Below are 20411 nucleotides of genomic sequence, written 5' to 3' on the forward strand. Positions count from 1 at the left end.
GAGCCTGAGAGCCCTGGGGCCATTTAGTCCAGAGAAAAGACTGAGAAATATCTGAGGTCTGGGTGTCAAGAGGGAGGGTCAGGCTCTGCTCAATTACACCCTGTGATAGGACAAGGGGTAACGGATATAAACTACAGTTCAGGAGATTTCACTTCTTCACTGTGAGGGTCACAGAGCACTAGAACAGGCTCTCCAGAGGGGTTGTATAGTCTCCTTCTCTGGAGACTTTCAAGAGCCATCTGGATGTGCTCCTGTGCAACCTGTGCTAGATTCTGTGGTCCTGCAGGGGGTTGGACTCGATGATTTCCAGAGGTCACTTCCCACCCCTAACATTCGGTGATCAATGATCAAATAATCAGGAAAGCTGGAGATGCTCAGAGGTGGTTATTACTGTATCTCACTCTTTGATGTTGAATGTTATAAAGCTATATTTATAGACATTGCTGCTTTTTTTCCTTAAAGGAACACATTTCATGTATTTAATGACATTAGTCACACACGCAGTTATTAAGAAATTGGTTAGAGTTTTAAGGGTAAAGCCAAGTAGAGTTTTGTTGCTGAGGCAGTACTCAGTATTTGAGCTGTGGGAGAAAAATAGCACTAAACCTTTATAATTATAGCACTTTTACTACAGGCTAAATTTATTTAAAATGCAGAAGAGAATTGATAAATTAGCTTATAAAATTGAAGCTCATGCAAAGCAGTCTGTTATGAAAGGGAGAAGTAGGCTAGCCTTTTTTTATTTTGCTTTTCAGTTACACACTATAGAGAAATGTTGCTGCAGGGTAAAGTTAAAAAGTGAGAATTTAAAAAACTTTAAAATTCATTAAGCTGTTTAAGTTACTTGAAAATTTAATCTAATTCTTGGTTGTAGAATGGTCTTATAATACAGAATAGAGAATTAACCAGGTTGGAAAAGACCTTTGAGACTTTTGAGTTCAACCTATCACCCAACACCACCTAAGCAACTAAACCATGGCAATAAGTGCCTCATCCAGTTTCTTTTTAAACACTTCCGGTGATGGTGACTCCACCACCTCCCTGGGCAGCCCATTCCAAGGGCAAATCCCTCCTTCTGTGAAGAATTTCTTCCTAACATCCAGCCTAAGCCTCCCCTGGCACAGCTTAAGACTGTGTCCTCTTGTTCTGATATACTACAATACCTCCTGGGTGTTTTGTATCAAATCAGCAATGTTAATCTCCATTTTTTGTTTGGAATCAGTGAATTAGTGTTTAGACATACTAGAAACACCTTTTCTGACATTCAAAGCCCAGGAATTTTTAATCCTCTCCAAGCTAGAGGCAATTCTTTTGCATATTCTAGCAATATTTGACATTGTTTTTAAAGTAGCTACAAATATTTGGCCTTTCAGTGACAAAGTGATACTAATCTTTAATCAGCTGTATTCCCACAGTACAAACAATACAAAGAAGGACATTTTTATCTCTTGCAGTTTATCACTGTAGATGGATAGTGCATCAGAATGTGTAAACCAGCCCTCTTAGCAGCCTTCAAAGCAATAACACAGAGATGTTCTTCTCTTGAGAGAAGAACAAAACAGAAAAATATTGTCAAATGATGAATGTGTGCTTGTTGAATGAAACAATGAGTAATCTTGAGGGGAGTCCTAAAGAGTCCTAAGAGACAGTCCCCAAGAAGTGAATCTACTGTAAAGCCCATGTGAAGAATAATGTTTTGTGTGTGCATAGGCTCAGGAATATCTAGCTGACATTTCTGAAGTTTGCTGGATAAGATATAAATCACGTTTGGTGTTACAGGGGATGATAGCAACTAGGATTTTTAGCTTGAAGTTCTTCAGGCAACAGTGGATTTTTAGATCCAATATATAGAGTTGTAAGTGAATCAGTCCTTGAAAAGCAAAGATAGGGTATGTGTCGCTTATCAATCATCCCCAGATGTTCAAAACACACTCAGTCTTTGTTAACCAAAGAAGATAAGGCGTACAATCATAAAGTCATTATCTGCCTTTAAAAATGATTCTGTTTCAGTAGCAATGCTGTATTGTCTTGCAGCATCATTCAGTGGTTTGCTCTGTGTGCTGTTAGTAGTGAATAAATATTTCACATATCAGTTTTGGCCCACATGAGCTTGTTGTCTTTGTAATTACCTGCACAATTATTGAAATAAAGGTGCATAACCATATTATGATAGTCTATTAGGCTGTCTGAAGTAGAAGTGACCTTGAACACAAGTTGAGTAGTGTTACGTGCCTGCAGTGCATTTTCATGCAAGGAGAGTGCATGCTGTTTGGATTTCAACAGGGCTGCACAAGTAGCACAGTGTCAGGTAGCTATGAAAAAAAGACTTCACTGGAAAAATTAATAAAATATTTTGTGATAGAAAATATACAGTAAAGAAACTGTGTGACTGAGTCACTCCTGACTGAAATAATTTTACTACAGTTTTTATATTCATATACAGATCTCACCATTAATAATTGACTACTAAATATTAGATCAAGCTTTCAAAGCAGGGTGAAGGGCCTTCCCCTACCTGATTTTGTCTATATTTAAATTAAGTTGGAAAACAGTGAATAAATTTCTAAACTTTTTTGCTTATACACTCATCCAAACAGTATCCAGAATTTCACACTTCTTCATGCTGTCCTTTCTACACTTAACCTGTTCAGCTGGCATGAATTTTAAATTAATAGTTTATTGTGAAGACTGAACAGTATTCATCCATCACTGAGCAAGTCTACTCAAAAGTCCTGTCTTCACACAGGACTCCCCTACATTGGTCAGTTTTAAGACTCAGCTTGACAGGGTGTTGGGCCATCCCATTAAACTACACTATCACCTAAAACAGTTGGGTCAGATGATCCTTGGGGTCTCTTCCAACTTAGCATTCTGTGATTCTGTGTGATTTATATTCCCAGTTTTCTCCTCCAAGTCAGGAAAAAAATATCACAGTATCATAGTGCATTAGAGGTTGGAAGGGACCTCCAGAGATTATTGGGTCCAACCCCCTGCCAAAGCAGGATCACTTAGGGTATTCTGCACAGGAATACATCCAGCTGGGTTTTGAAAGCGTCCAGAGAAGGAGACACCACAACCTTTCTGGGCAGCCTGCTCCAGGGCTCTGTCACCCTCACTGTAAAGAAGTTTCTCCTCATGTTGAGGTGAAATCTTCTGAGTTCAAGCATGAACCCGTTGTTTCTTGTCTTATTACTGTGCACCGCTGAAACGAGACTGGCCCCTTCCACTTGACATCCACCCCACAGATATTTATACTCATTGATGAGATCCCCTCTCTGTCTTCTCTTCTCAAGATTACATAGCCCCAGGGATCTCAGTCTCTCTTCACAGGGGAGATGCTCAAGTCCCAAGAAGCAGAATTCTGAGGAATATATTTGGTTTCAAAGAGAAGTCAGGAGTAAAAAGAACACAAAAACTACACTAAACCAAACCAACAAACCAACCCCAATAAAAATACCCAAACAAACAAACATTCCCCCCTCAAAACCCCAATATAAAGAAAGCCACATTTAGTTTTCTGTTATGACACTGTCCAGCAGTATGGGACTATGTTGGCACTTTCACTGCAACAAAAATAACACCATGTAGTTTAAACTCTGAACACCTGAGGACCCTTCCTTAACTTATATTGTAGTTTTGTTACTCCTGATGTTTTCAAGGACAAGTGCATCATAGTCATAGTAGATTGTTATCACTCTAACACAGATGCTTTCTGCAAATCTTAATTTGTGCATGATATCAGTCTTTACATCATTGAAACTGACTGTCCTTGTAGCTCACCTTTGAACAAGTTTTGTTTACAATCATACAGAGTGTCTTCACAGAATCACAGAATCAACCAGGTTGGATGAGACCTCCGAGATCAAGTCCAAGCAATCAGTCACTAGGTCTTTCCTTAGTAATTTCTGAACTTAACAAGCACTGATTTAACATCTTCCTTATATTTCTCTTCAGAACTCTAAGAACTCTCAGTTCTCCATGAGTATCTTTTCTTGATGCATTTGTACTGAATCCTTCCAGAACTAACTTACCTTGTGACTCTGTCCTGTAAGATTGTTCTGCATTTATTTAGTTTGTTCCCATCTTTGTTACTAATATATTACTAGTAATTGAGATTTTTTCCTTATGGATCCTTTGAATTGTCTTAAAATTACATGGTGAACTCTGTTCATTCCTGCCATTATACACTGCACACACCCTTTTTTATTATTGTACACACAAATGTATGTTAAATAAACCCCTAGTATTAAAAATAAATATTCATGTACAGGTATCAATGTTTCAAAATGATTTGCCAACAAAAAAAAGTACTGTCCTGTTAGTGTGATTTGTCAAAGAGTTAGTAAATCTTCATGGAGTCTGTAGCAAAAAGTGATGAACTATCCTATTTAGCTATTGCTAGATTTGAATCTCCTTGTGCTAAATGTGTCTTTTTACAAAAGTGTTATTATAAAATCTTTCATCGATACAAAGAGTTTAATGTATTGTTTAGTAAAGACTATACCTGTAGGACAAAGTCGCTCTTATCTTTAATTGTGAAAACAGTTCGCTTCTCACTAAGAGTTTTGTCAGAGAAAGCATCACTGAATGTGCAACTGAAGGTTAAATCCACTAGATGGCCACTTACATTCTGCAATTGTAGGGTTACCTCTTGTACTAGTTTTAGCTAGGATGGAGTTAATTTTCTTCAGTGCAGCCCATATGGTGTTGAGGTTTAAACTGATGATCAAAACAGGATGATAACACCAGGATGTTCAGCCATTGCTGAACAGTGCCTGCACAGAGCCAAAACTTTCTCTTTCTCGCTCTGCCTCTCCTAGGCAGTAAGCTAGGGATGGGCAAGGGTTTGGAAAGGGCCACAGTAAGGAGAGCTGACACGAACAGACGACAGAAATATTCTGTACCACACAGAGTCATGTTCAGCAAGGGGCCCTGGGGAGGGGAGTTTTTCCAAAACTGCCATTGCTGGAGTACTGTCTAGGAATTAGTCTCCTGGTGGTGAGTGATTAATTTTGTATTATCTGCCTTTCCCCTTTCTTCTTTCACTTACTAAATCATCTTTATTTAAAACCATGAGCTCTTTCACTTTTGCCTTTTCTGTTCTCTCCATCACACCAGGAGACATGGGGAGTGAGCAAGCAGTTACGTACTAACTCACTGGAGTTAATCCATCACGCCTATGGAAACCACTCACTTCTAAAATGTCTTTATTTTTGAACCGTGCTGGGTTGTCAATTGTTTAATGGGAGGACAGGTCAATTATTAAACATACCTCCTGCTGAAGTTCTTCCCATCGAGTATTGAACTTCTCAAGTTTCTCATTGATCAATTCATCCAAGATTCCCCCATCAGTTAAAGTCTGAGCCAGTTCTCGAATCTGATTGCGATTATCCTCTGGATGTCTCATTAAACGTTCCAGAGACTGAAAGAGAGCCAAAAAGGTAGTTTATTTTCCTTCCTACAAGCAAGATTCTACAAAGCAATTACAATTTGTCTTAAAATTGTAAGAAGATTCTCATTTCATGCACAACAAATGTAGAGAGAAAAGATTAAAATATCTATGTCCCATATCTTGACAACAAATGTTCTATGCTACTTATTACTGAAAACAAAGGGTTTTTTTCTCAAAGCAGTAAACTGGGTGCTTGATTTTAACAAAATGCACTATGTCCAATGAGCCTGATGCAAGCATTTGTGTACTTAAAAAGTTTGCTTCATTATCTGAATGGATGAAGTGTAATAGCAAAATTGCATTATCAGTGCAATATTTTGTATTTTGATCTACTCAAAGTACTAATTTCTGCAAATGCAGAAAGTTTCACAAATTACGATTAAGCCATAATAACAGAATTGTGGTGCCAGGATGAAAGATTGCTCTCTCTGAAGATTTCAGCATTTTGTTTTGGCTGGCTTCAGTGAGGCCATGTGTTAGATTATGTATTTTATTGTCACCAAAAACTGCCTGTGATGTTGGGCATAACATCATTTAATCATAATGACTGTTTCACTTAGGTGGATTCAAATTCAAAACCTCACTTGTTGAATTAAGTGAGAACATAGGAATTTACAAATGCTTTGCACCTCAGAATCATAGAAATCTTAGGGTTGAAATGGAACTCAAGGATCATCCAGTTCCAACCCTCCTGCCATGGGTAGGGACACCTCACACTAGATCAGGTTGCTCAGAGCCACATCCAGCCTGGCCTTAAAAATCTCCAGGGATGAGGCTTCCACCACCTCCCCGGGCAACCTGCTCCAGTGTCTCACCACCCTCATGGTGAAGAACCTCTTCCTAACATCCAATCTGAATTGACTTCGGAATACCTACTTCTAGCTTTGCTCCATTCCCTCTAGTCCTATCACTACCTGACATCCTAAAAAGTCCTTCCCCAGCTTTCTTATAGGCCCCCTTCAGATACTAGAAGGCCACAATAAGGTCTCCATGGCACTTTCTCTTCTCCAGACTGAACAGCCCCAACTCTCTCAGTCCGTCCTCACAGGAGAGGTGCTCCAGCCCTCTAATCATCCTCGTGGCCCGAGGATGGCCAACACTGCTCATTGTGCAGTGTTGTTTCATAGTTGTTTGTGTTTTACTGCAAAGTGGTTTACTTTGTATTGATCCACGTGATTTGGTGTTACTTAAGTTGGCACTTACATCTAGAGACTCAGAAATCTCTTCTGCACCTCCTTGGATATTTTCAGTTGCCTTGAGTTTCAGTTCAATCTCATTCAACCACTTATTCTCTGCATCCAAATACGACAATAACTCACGCCAACATGCCCATACCTCCTGATGGAAGAAAAAAAAAACAAGCAAACAAGTTTTTTGAGATAACACATGGAGATTGAAAGCTAGCTTTCACTTATTAAAACACTCAAAGCACTGCATGCTTCATCTCCAAAACAACATGATTGATATCTGATAGCTATAGTGCTACATAGGGTTTAAATTTTTTTTTTTAAAGATTTTTTAATTTTCTTAATTCTTTTCCCCCTCAGTATTTATATGTTCTAAACACAATACATAACCAAAATATGTTGGGCAAACAGATGAAAGCCACAGTAGATCGCATGGAAAAGTAATCACTTCTGGAAAAAAAACCAACTTGAATCTTCTTTCAGTCTTCTTCAGCATGAATTATCCACTTCATATGCTTCTTTACGTAAAATTTTCTTGTCATAAGATACAAATTATCAGAATGCTTCAAAAACTATTGTTAGAAGTTTATGTCTATTGCAAGATGTAGTTAGGTTGCTTATATATTCTGTATATTAGTTACTTAAAGCACAACTTCATGAAATACCTGAAAGCAGAGTTTTCAAGAATTCTGACAGAAATTTCCAAAGACATAAATTCTAAACCACATTTAGTGTAATTTAAGGCCATTTAACTGCTAGAGTATGGAACATAATGTTGAGGAGAAAAAAAAAATAGGAAAAGAAAAATGAATTCTTATTCTCCTGAAATTAAATTACTGTCTAATATTTTATTTTGACTGTGCCTGAAGATGCTTAAATGAACAAACAAAAATGGTATTTTATACACAAGCAAAATGTTGAATCTCTCCATAAATCATGTTTCCATTGCTCTTTTTGTTACATGTTGAAATAAATTTATTGAGATGCTTTAGGTCATTTAGAGAACAATTCTCTCTGAGTACAATTCAAAGGAGATATAGATTATTATCTTCTACTACACACCTAATTTTCCACAGGGAAATTCAGAGGAGATAAATTTTACCCAGGATATAACTGTCCTGTATGAAGTTAGCTATTGCAGACTAGTTCACAACTGAAAAAAAAAACACAAATCATATCTAACTCCAAGGTTCAGCCTTTCAGCAGATCAGTTTCTGAGGTACCACCTGTTCAGTTTCAGGAACATTTAACCAAAATTCTTCACCATGGAAGAAAGAAATCTAGAGGAACTGGTGAAGACACTGTCACCATGTTGCCACAGATGCCAGATGCCTGGCTTAGTGTTGGGAGAATCTTGCACAGCCACTGCTGTCTCCCACCTAAGAGCCATGTCTAAGGTTTACCTTTTAATAGGATTCTTCAGCATATATATTTCTCAGAAAGCTTTAGGTATGTTACTCTTACCATATCATATTTTCTATATGGCTCATAATATCAGGAAAGCCTTGGGCTACTCACGATCCCATATGATAATACATCTTTGCTTTCTGTCTTACTTTTGCAGTTAGGGTTACAAATATAACATTCGACAAGATACCCAACCTCCAAAGTTTTGCACTTTCCAATCAGTCTGCTGCAGAGTCGCTGGTAGCTGGTAATCAGAACATCAAGTTCCTTCTTCAAAGCCTCATGTGCTGCAGGTGGAGCCTTAGCTATAAAATTATTCACAGAATCTGTTATAAGCTTCACTTTCACTTCTTTCTGTATGGCTTCCTCCTTTGCTCTCTGCAAAGGAAAGAAAAAAAAAAAAAGAGAAAAAAAAAAAAGAAAAAGTTGTAGGTGTTGTTTAAGAAGGAAACTTATTTTTAATAATTCTGTTTGAAATCTCTCTGATAGAATTCTGTCACAGAGAAAAAACACAAACAACCTCCACATAAACCCCCAGGAGTAATTTAATTCCCAGACTTTCTGACACACTCTTGAATACATCCAAACCCATTTTTGTTTTCATTTTTTTTTTGCCAATACACAATACTCAATACAATCTAACATGTAACAACTATTTAGCTTTCTGGAGGACTCAGAAAAGTAAAACATTTCAGTACTTCATTTTATTCTTCCAAGATATGCTCCAAATACCTTTGCCATAACATCTCATGAGCCACAAATGATGAAAAAAAACCCTGTTAATTGTATGATCAAAAGAAGCAAGACTGTGAAAAAAAAGGAAAATATTTCTAATTTTCCTCTTATTGACACTGTCATTAACCTGCATTTAAAGGGAGTTTATTTTTTCTCAAGTGTGTATTTCACACATTTATGAGAGCATTAACATTGATTTTATTCTCTCATTTTCACAGAGAAATCAGCGCCTACATCACCAGCGAATGTTGAAGTAACATGAAGTGAGACTCAAGTGAAAAGGGAGCATCCTCTGAGACAGAATTTTCTCTTAGACCCAAGGCAGAGAAATTTAACAAAAGACAGACGCAAGAAGTATAAAGACCTGAGGGACACAGAGACCTACAAATAGGTGGTGGATTAAATCCAACAGTTAACAAATCCAGTGTAACTGATCTGGAACCACCAACCTGACACCTTTTCCCCTGTTTAGCCTACGTAACCACAAATGATCCATTTCTCTTCCTCCATCTCACTAATAACATAAGATTGTCATACCTAGCATTGTTCTCTTTGAGTGCTTACAATGGGATGGTCTCTATGACTGGAGTCACACTACTACTGGAAACATTAAAACCTTGTTCTCAAAAACCTTCTTTCTCTCTGAGTCTGAGAAGGTCCATGAACCAGAATAACTGGGATCAGGCTGCTATTGCCAGAGACAGTTTACTAGGTGCTGTTGGCTTTCCTCTTCCCTAGCTACAGGAAGATATGGCTGCAGAATGAAAAAAAAAAAGATTTCTGGACCAGATTTTGTCTGTTGTGTTATAGGAGATATTCTTGCAAGCCTTCTGGGAAAAGATTATCAGGAGCAGGAGAAGAGATGCATGACAATCTGGTTATCTGCATAGGTTGAGGTGTCACACTCTGCACGTACCTCTACTGCAGCTCAGAGTATAGAATATACAGTAGGAAATCCATAATGGAGATTGTGTCTAAAACTATACACTTTATTTTATTATGCAGTGTGATGTATAAATTTAAGTTTTGTTATTTAATTACTAAAGAAAGAACTGTATCTCTACACTAGAAGTTTATTTTTTGACAATAAGTCAAACTTCTGTCACGTATTTCCATATATTCTGTCTATTCTGACATGAAGTCACTTCTGTCAATAGATAAGGAACTCATCAGTTGCATGGTCACATACTCTCATACACCGGCAAAGTGTATAGACAGTGAAGAGTTGGAGAACAAAATGTTGGATAGACTGCTGAGCCCATATAGCCCAGCTTCCTGAATACCACAGGCCAAAAAAAAATCAACAATGAAATAAAAATCAAGCCTATACGCAGTGTTTGAGCAAAATCATGCTTGAACATGAACTTAGTGTCTTTGTCCAAAGGCCATATTCATCCCATGGGAAAGAAACAGTAATAGAGACAAAATACAGTGTTTCTAAATTGCTGTAAGTAAACAATAAATCATGCATACTCGGTACATATCAACATGCATCCTTAAATCCTCAATATAGCTATTCTAATATAAAGAGAATACACAAAACTGATTTCACTGTAACAGTTAAGTGCTGCTAACACACGATTCTTAGGAATTATACCTTAAGCAAAAGAATGTTGAAACTGTATCAAAATCAAGTATTCAATACAGCAAGGAGAAAAAGACAACAATGCTGTATTGTGAAAGATTAACTATCTTCCAACATATTCCAAATAGAGATTACTTTGAGCCTCCTACTACTTTAAAATTAAGGCTAACAAGCAGATCTCAAAAGACAGCTTCCTAAAAGAAAGCAGATTTTCTTTACAATGAAAGCTTCAAAAAGAACTTTAAACATAGCTCAAGGAATTAGTTCATCTTTTACCTTCAGTTCTTCAACAGCTTTCTGTAATTCATCAGGGGTTTTATACTCAAAATCTCTTTGCAGATATTCTTCCTCAGCTTGTGTTATCCATTCATGCATCTCTGATAAATCCTTTCTGAGACTCACAGTCTTATCCAAACCACCTTTTAATGCTGCCTTCTTAGCATAGGCCTTTAAGAAAGAAAAGATTACATGGTACTTGAAGCAAGACTACTGTACAAACTTGACAATATTTTAGCCTGAAATGAACCAAATTAAATCCTGTATTAATAGCATTTCTATAATTAAGCAGATGTTAACAAGTAATTAGATAGATATTAATAACAGATAATTGAAAATGTATTACATGTATATACATTCTGAAAATTGCCTCTCCCTCAGCCACAGCACTGTAAGAGAGGGTAATCTCCCACCACTGGGAAAGAGTATTTGAATGCCAGTCATTAGCTCTCAACAGTCATATTAATTTTGTGTACATTAACTCATGCTGACTTTACCAAATCCTTTCGAGAAATCCTTCGTGGCCCAACTTACATTTATATGTGTTATGTGTTTAATAGCTATTACTGATGAAGTTATGTTAGAAATACCCACAGAGAAACAGTAATTTGTGCCGGTATTGAATGGAACTATTGCAGTAAGATTTTCAGGGAAGTCAGAAAAAACTGCAACAAACTTCTAAAATCATAAGGCATTACTTGAAATTTCTGTGAAACAAGTGCAAAGCACTGGAACAAGAGGACACAGTCACAAGCTGCACCACGGGAAGTTTAGGCTCGCGGTGAGGAGAAAGTTCTTCACTGAGAGAGTCGTTAGCCATTGGAATGGGCTGCCCAGGGAGGTGGTAGAGTAACCATCCCTGGAGGTGTTCAAGAGGGGATTGGACGTGGCACTTGGTTTAGTCATGAGGTCTGTGGTGACAGGTTGGACTTGATGATCTTTGAGGTCTCTTCCAACCTTGGTGATTCTGTGATATCCAACTTATTAATATTACAAAAAGAAGCAACTAGGTGTCTCTGCCCATGGCAGGGGGTTGGAACTGGATGATCTTTGAAATCCTTTCTAACCCTGACAATTCTATGATTCTGTGAACTAAAATCTCCACATTAGCTAAAGGGGAAAGACAACAAGAATGGAACAATAAAATACTGACTTCAGGGATCAACTTTTTTTTTTTTTTGTGTCCATCAGAAAAATATTCAGAGGCTACTTATCACATGGAAAGTGAAGAGTAATAATTTTAGGAACTGTTAAGCCACCTTGAAAGGTAATAGCTTTACTGTTATGCAAATATAGCTTTAAAAGGTAGCCAACAGAAGGAGCAAGTTTAAAAAAAAAAAAAGAGTAAAAGTAATAAACACAAAAGACATTTTTTTTCAAACTGTCATAAAGAATGGGAATCCAAATTCCATCAGTTGAACAATAGTCATTTTTAGCTTGCTTAATATATTAAATTATTTATTAAGAACGTCTTAAAATGAAAGAAGGGTCCTTTCCTTTTATACCCCCTTCTCTCACATTCTCAGTGTGATCATTGGAGACTGTAATTTACACACATGCATTTGTGCATGCACTCTTAATTCCAAGTTATTGAATTCTGAACTCTTCACTGCTTTAGTGCCTTACTTCATCTGCAGTAATGGCATGTGAGTATAAAAACACCAAAGAAAATGTCACACTAAATACAGAACTTCATTTTTTGGCAAATGCCTCAATAGCAGTTTCAGAAAGCTAGCTTTGCAGGAGCCATAAATTACATTGCTGTTAAGATCTAAGATATTAGTATATAACTTTGTTATAAAATTAATAATATATTGTATTATAATATAAAGAAAGCTACTTTACATATATTGCTACATGCTAAATAAAACTCCTAAACCAGAAGTTTAATTAATGTGAACTAAATATGACTAAATTTAGCTTCTCATCTACTGGATGTGCACAGGACAAATTCTACCAAAGTGAAACCTGATTATTAATTTAAAATGAGACAGTCACAGTAGGAGTTTTGATACCTGCTGGCAAATGTGTTCCCATTGAACACCAAGGTCCTTTAGTTCTCTCTCTATTCTGGAAGCAAATTCAGGCTCTGCTTCACTCTTCATTTTCTTCCCAATCTCATTAACACTGTTCAAACTGGGCTGGATTGTCTGGATATCATTTACTAAAGCCTAAAAAGAAAAAAAAAAAATAGCAGAATGTTAGACAAGCAGCATTTTCACAAATTTTCAGCTATGCTATCCCTATGCAAATGTGTACATGAGATTCTGACATATCTTTGGTACAGATCTCAAGTGAAATGAGCACAATTAACAGACTTAACTATGAAAAGAAATAAAACAGATATGAACAGCTGTAATGTGGTAAGCTATGCTATATCAGATAAAGTTCATTTCCAAAATCTATAGTATGTAAGCTGCAAATTTTATTTATATACTATATATATATATTATACTACATAAATCTATCTGAATCTATTCTCACTTGTGAAAGAGCTTCCCATCATAGTGGGAGCAGTTACTGTCTCAGGGGAGACCTTATTGCTCTCTACAGCTTCCTGAAAGGAGGTTGTAGAGAGGTGAGGGTTGGTCTCTGCTCCCAGCCAACCAACACAAGAACAAGAGGACACAGTCTCAAGCTGTGCCAGGGGAAGTTTAGACTCGATGTGAGGAAAAAATTCTTCACAGAAAGAGTAATTGGCCAGTGCAATGTGTTGCCCAGGGAGGTGGCGGAGTCACCATCCATGGAGGTGGTCAAAAAAGGACTGGATGTGGCACTTGGAGCCATGGTTTAGTTGTCATGAGGTGTTAGGTATTAGGTAATAGGTTGGACTTGATGATCTCTGAGGTCTTTTCCAACTGGTTTGATTCAATGATTCTATGATAATGTTGGAAAATTATTCATGAAGACATCTTTTTAACTACATCAGCATAACCCATGGGTTGGTAATTCACTTGGTAATTCCCTTAAAATGATCTCAATGGTGATATTCTGTGGTTATGTCTAGTTATTAGAATCTTGTGGTTGAAAATTACTTAAGCTGCGACATAGTCTAAATAGCCACTTCCAATTTTATTTCCTCAGTCCTTCATCAGAGCTGCAGATGTTACTTGGGCTTCCTACACAGTGGAAAAAGCTGGAGGTGCAAATACATAAAAGGTGATGAAGATTTTGGTAGCTTTATTATATACTTGACAGTAACAGATAATATTTGTGCAAATTATTCATAACATCAAATGATAGATTCTAAAGGAGTTACATGTGATCTACTACTCTGCAGAAGTAATACTTGTTCTATACAATTTATAATTTCTTTTGCAATTAAGGGATAAGACAAAGTCTGAGGAGCTCAGTTCTGTAAGATCAATATGTGTGTTTCATAATATTTACACATCCTGCCAGAACATTTAGAGACCTTGTAAATTCCACCGAACATACAGACAGGGACTATCATGGATTACAAGATTCACTGCACTTACACACTCTGTTGGGACAGGCAGAAGAATTTGTAAACCCTGTGATGGAAGTATCAATACTTCACGATGCTTTAAAACTCTGCTGGGACAAAATCCTGGAACTTGTATGTTTAGTGGGAAAAAAAGGATATAACTCACAATACCTGCAAGGTCTTTTGGTACAGTCAGAAAAAAATTTGTAAATCATGTGTGAATAAGATACAGAAAAAGATCCTCTGACATTTTATAGTTTACAAGAAATAAACATGCAATGTTTGTAAACTCAAAGTAAATAAAAAAATTATCTTATGAGGCTACTAAATTATTATTTTCTGCAAGTAGCCTCTTTGATGTTTTGCTCCTGCTATTCATATGTAACAATACAGTCTAAGCCTCTTCTCTGTATTAAAGTTTTTTTATTAGTTTTGTTTTGCTGTTTTTTTTTTCATTATTATTTTTTTTTTTCTTAACAGAATTTTCCTTCAAACCCAGGAAATACAGGAGGTTCAAATACACTGCAGAGGACAACTCCCTTACAAGAAGAATTTATTTTTAGGAACAGTAATAATTTTTTTTACTTCTGTATAAGCTAGGCTGGTTGAGAAGGATCAAGTAATTGTTGGGCAGGCAGGCAATACTCACTGTACATTGCTCAAGTTGCTTCTCCAGTGCTTCCGAATCACCAAGGGCGGGCCACTCTTCCTTCAGAAAAACATCCACTTCAGCCATCCATTTCTTCAGTGTTTTAGTGTCATTCTGTTTATTAAAAATAGAAATATATTGCATCACACAGAAGCTGACTGACAACAGTGTAATTGATCCTGGCGCTGTGACTAAAACTCATCACAATGTAATTTCAGGATTGTTGAACTGCCGGAAAAATACAAACAGCAAGCAAGAAAAACTATTTTTATCTAGACTGTCATCATCTCTTTAGGCTGCACTCTGACCATTTCTATGGAAGTTTAATGTGTCTACAAGCAGGCAATTTTCTGGCTCTCAAGTTTGTGCCTTCCAGACATCAGATGTGTTTAGGTGCTGGATGCATGCTTATTGGTTCCTTATATGGTTCAGACTATTCATAGCTGGCAGTTAATTCAGGCTCACCTATGAAATGCTCCTGTGCTTCAATATAAATTTCAGGCTCCTTTGGGAAGTTGCATGCTCTATTGCCTATTTCTCTAATATAACACAACCCTGCAAAATTCCCTCACCACTCAGAATGAAAAAATATTTTCTCACTGAAATAGTAATTGAAACATTCACTTCAGAAACTAAAATCACGTAATGACTCAATGAGTCATTTCAGAGATTGGCTCTCAGTTACTAACACTAGAATCTAGGGTCTTTTCCAACCTGGTTAATTCTATCCTATCCTATCCTATCCTATCCTATCCTATCCTATCTGTGGTCGTTTGAGGCTGTGCCTTTAAGAACAAACACTGCTGGAACACACTGGCTAATGTTTTTGGTACTAGAACCAAAACATTCTGATATTCTAAACGAATTTCATTGGTTGATAAACAAAAATTCAGCTTTAGATTGTGAAGCGGTTGGAAAATTTTTTCCTCAGTTCAGTTCGGTTTGGGAGTTGGGGGAGTTGGGTGTTTCAGCCTGTTCTCCCTGCCTGCTTCTTCTGCGAACTGCTGGACTTGGCCTTCAGATAAGCAAACACTAATCCTGCATGGGCTTTTGAAGCTTGCTAACAACTCTTTTCCTTAGTAACTTGCCTTTCTCTCTCTCTAACCCCTTTTTGGGGAAAAAGGGAGGTAAGGGGGGGAGAGAGGGGGTTCCAAAGAGGGGATCCCTCCCTGAGGGAGGGATTTTTGTTGTGTTATTTGTCTTTGCTGTGTATTTCTGTGTATATATTGTAAATACCTGTATATATTGTGTTATATATAACCTGTTTTCCATATATGCTTGTAAATATATAGCTTTTGCTCTTCGACTGAGTTAGCTGTGGTTTCTTACTCTGTGGAGGAGGGAGAGCTAAGCCCTCTCTCAACCTACCACACCTATCCTAAATATTTGCAACCATTATGGAAAGCAGCCTAATCTTTAATTAACCCTTGCAATTCATATAAAAAAGCTTAACCTCAAATGCTTGAAAAGCAGGAATGCTACCAGTCCCAGGCAGTATTCCACAGTCAATCTAATACCTTGAGAGGTGAAATAAGATTTATTTTTTTTTAAGTGCCACTTACAGTTACTCTGAAATACCACAATTAGGTGAAAATATTAAAATAAAAGTTATAAATGGCAAAAATTTGAGAGGCAAATTATAAAACATTTTTTGGACAACAGTGAAGTACATGTTGATATTATATGCTGAATGAACAGTTGAATTATAGCACAAAAGAAGGACATTTCATTAGAATTGAGACTGTGCCCTAAAATGTGTACAAAAATGCCTTAGCAGCTACTGTGAGATAAATAACCAAAGGGAGCATTTCCCTAAGGTACTTGATGTATTTAATAACAACAGACTACCATGGAAAATGAACTGAATTAATAAAACCAATCATATAGAAATGATCAATACTTCAGAAGGATAAATAAAAACATTGAAGAGTCTACTGTGCATTCCCTTATCAGACAGTAAAAATAGCTCAGAATCATATTTCAAGATGAAACTTTAGTACCATTACAAGAATACTTGAAGTATAATTCATTAATGTTGCAAAATACAGATCTGATGTGATTTACTTAAAAAGAGATCTGTCTCAGATACCAAAGAGGATCAAATGTATTACAACTCGCATTTTGAATCAGACTCTAAATGTGTTTTATTTATCAACATTGATTTAATTATATCCAGTGCTGATGCAATCCATAAATTGCAGCAGCTAAAACTAGTTTCTGGAAGAGAAGTCATTCAAGGATCTGAAAAGAGAATGACTTTTATATTAACTGTACTATAGAGACTTCAGCAATAAATATGAAGACTAAGGCTTGTATGCAACAATAGCTCACATTGTAATGCTTTGAAAATGCATGCTCTACAGAGCATGATCAGGACTTTCTTTTTTTAAGAGTAGTGACAGAACCTCTGAACTGCTACCTACAAAATTCAGGTGGAAAAAAACAAAACAAAAAGATGAAGGTTGTCACTACTCAAGCAAAGCCTATTGCTCTGTTCTGTGCAGTTACAAGTATTCCATTACACTAGTGATAAAATCACTTTCCAGTTTTCCTATTGGGTTTATGTAGTAAGGTTTTGGTAGCAGGGGCAGCCTCTGTGAGGAGAGGCCATGTGCTACTTTGTGCTGGGCATAGCCAGGTCTAGCTGCTCCAGTGGACCAACTACAGGACACAGTTGACCCTATGGTCAGCTAGTGATGCCTCTGTGATGATACAGTTAATAAAGAGGCAAAAATGCCAGAAAAAAAATGCCAGGAAAAAAAGTGCAGACACCAAGGTGAGTGAAGGAGGGGAGAGAAAAGGTACTCCAACTGCAGATACAGCCTGTGGTGAAGACCATGGTAACACATCTTCTCTCCCTATAGTCCACAAAGATCCATGGTGGAGCAGATATTTACCCTATAGCTAGCGAAGGACCCCAAACTTGAGCAGTTGGATGTGCCCCACAGGATGCTGAAGCTCTTGGATAGTCCCACACAGGCACAGATATTTCCTGCAGCACTACAGCCCATGGCGAGGACCTCATGACAGAGATGGGGAAAAGAGTGAGGAGCAAGGAGCAACAGAGAGCAGCTGGGATGTTGGGCTTCTGGCCAAGGCTATACCACTGTACTATTAGACTTGATTTCATGGCCAGCTTCAATCATCAGATACATAGCTGTGGAGTCAAAGTTACGATTTTGACCAATGCCACCTTTCAGCAGCTACATTATAAATGGCACTAATAAAATGTTTCACGCTTTTTGGTCCATTTTGCTTATCTAAAAACTAATGAAGAGTGATGAATTAATTAGTATTTCTCTTCTCTCAGAAGTTTTTCTTTCCTCTACATAAGCAGAACTATAACAATTTTTTGACAGAAAATCTATTTCCACTCAAGCAACTTTATTGAACTAAGCTGAAACTAACAATTACAGTTCTCATTCTATTGTATCATAATTCACAACACAGCACTCATTGTGTGTGATGTTTTACTACCAGTAAAAGAAAGCCAAAGACAGAAATATTTCATGTAAATAGAAGAAACAGAGAGAGAGACAACACTAAGAAGAAACACACTAGAAGAACACGTTTGAGTATGGCTGAAAGACCTCAACCTTGCAATACCCATCATAAGTATGTAAGTGTTCATTTGCATGGGGGTGAGGAAGAGCGGGGGGAAATACTTTCTCCATTTTTGTGACTGGCTGATCTGAATTCCCCTGAATCCTATATAGCAATAGACCAGGAATATGTTAAAAATGGAATTTAAATGGATGTTAAAACTTATCTATGTCATAGGCATCCTCTGAAATGCTGATACATGTAATTTATAAATAGGCATAAACAGGAGATCCTCACAATGACAGAAACAGTGTAAGGTTCCAATACTGCCATTCTATATACCTGAAATTCACACAATTGTCAAAGCATATAGAATTCTGTTTTCTGGCAACTGCTGCCAAGATATTACCATATCAAAAATTACTTTAACTATGTAAGTGAATCCATGAAAATCTATATGGTCTCACTAATCCAGCTGCATGAAGAAGTAAGCAGAGGAATATTAGTAGTCACGTCATTGAAATCAAAATTAAGTTTTGCTATTGAAACAGCATAGGCAGAAACAGCCACAAAAATCAGAACTGAAAGTAAAATCTTGGATCTACCAAACTCAAGTGAACATTTTGTATGCTGTTTTTTATATTTCACTTTGGAGTTACTTCCTTGATGTGTCTACATGCATCCTGTGCTAGGCCCACAGCCACAAGCCACCACATAGAAACTGAGGTTGAAAAAGTTTGGTTAACCTGGAATCGCTGGAATTTGGACATAAAATCCTCAAGTTTCTGGCAACGTTCCACCAGCTGTGCTGAGGATTTCTTCCAGCGGCCAAGGATCACTTCAATCTCTGATCGATATCTTTGGCTGACTTCTGCAGGGGCTTTCTTGGACATGTCTTCAACAGTTGTGCTGAGATAGTGCAATCCTTTCTGCTGCTCTTGCAGAGAACTTTGTAGAGCCTATGGATAAGAAGCAAATAGTATCTGATTCATCTGTCAGGCAATTCTTTGTTTCACAAATATAAGTGAGACTTCTGAGGAAAGGACTGCAAACTGAAAACGTAAGTCACCTTTGCTATAATATACACAGACACATTCTACTGAGCAGTACGGAATTACTTTTCTCACAGAAACTAGAGAGCTGAGAATATAATCAGAGGTGTTTATATTTGTTAATAGAGGTGATCCACATACACTTCATTAGTCTGAAATTGGAATTTACTATGACCCTGATGATTAAGCTTCCAAAAGAATTAGGCTATACATGGTGGAAAAGAATAAACTTAGATTTGCCTCTCTGATTTAAAGTTTGTGATAACTTCTCAAAGCTTTTGCAGTACTCATCTGAAGTTTGTTGCATCTAAATTTTCTCTTATAGTCTGTTTTTTCTTTCTGCATGTGTATTGCTAGTTGCCTCAAACAACATGCTCATTATCCATCCAATAGTTGAACTATATCAAACATTGAAATGCAGGGAAGGTGTGTACCCACGGGCAAAACTTGTTCCACATCTGTGTCTGCTTGTAAATCTGACAAAGATCGCTGCATTTTTGCAAATCACAATTATTTCCATGTCAGCACTAGAAAATGAAATTACCTAACTCTCTTCTTATCTACAAAAGCTATTGTCAAAGGAATATTTTATGGATCATGGGGACAACATAGGCTTTTCCTTAACATGTTCAATGTCTTATGAAATTAGTTTTAATGGTGAAGAACTCTTTCAATCCTTTAGGAATCAGAGTAAGTCCATACCCACTGCCTCATGAAGACCTTGCTTAAATCCCAACAGGTATAAATCATCATCTATAGGTTTCAACAGACTCATATCAACTAAGGGTTCTGTTCCTCTAAACTTTTCATGAGACATTTGTTCCCACAGTCTGACCACTCACCTTGAGCTCCCCAAGTCTCTTCTCCATGATTTCATAATCAGCAACTGCAACCTGAGGTATGGAGAGTTTAGTTTCTGCCTGCTGGATCCACACAAGTACAGAGCTCATTGTCTCTTTGTAGCGTGCAGGAGGCAAACTGTCAAAGGCTGCATTCAATGGAAAATAAAAAAGGAATGAAAAAATAGTTTTGTGCTTCAATATTTGGTTTGCTGACAGAAGATGTTTGATAAAGGAC

General features: G+C 37.2%; 1 protein-coding gene across 6 annotated transcripts in view; it reads right to left on the reverse strand.

Annotated features, from left to right (window-relative positions):
* The window catches only part of DMD (dystrophin), a 1125431-nt gene that overhangs the window by 661902 nt on the left and 443118 nt on the right, over positions 1–20411 (reverse strand). For all 6 annotated transcript variants that reach the window (XM_054165808.1, XM_054165807.1, XM_054165806.1 and 3 more), the window contains 8 exons: positions 20177–20322; positions 19029–19241; positions 14740–14853; positions 12658–12813; positions 10643–10813; positions 8242–8424; positions 6656–6790; positions 5273–5422 (listed from right to left, as the gene is read on the reverse strand). In XM_054165808.1, coding sequence (XP_054021783.1) covers positions 5273–5422; positions 6656–6790; positions 8242–8424; positions 10643–10813; positions 12658–12813; positions 14740–14853; positions 19029–19241; positions 20177–20322 — 1268 coding nt within the window. The remainder of the gene's footprint in view (positions 1–5272; positions 5423–6655; positions 6791–8241; positions 8425–10642; positions 10814–12657; positions 12814–14739; positions 14854–19028; positions 19242–20176; positions 20323–20411) is intronic.

This window comes from Dryobates pubescens, chromosome 12, assembly GCF_014839835.1.
Source record: "Dryobates pubescens isolate bDryPub1 chromosome 12, bDryPub1.pri, whole genome shotgun sequence".
Taxonomy (NCBI): Eukaryota; Metazoa; Chordata; class Aves; order Piciformes; family Picidae; genus Dryobates; species Dryobates pubescens.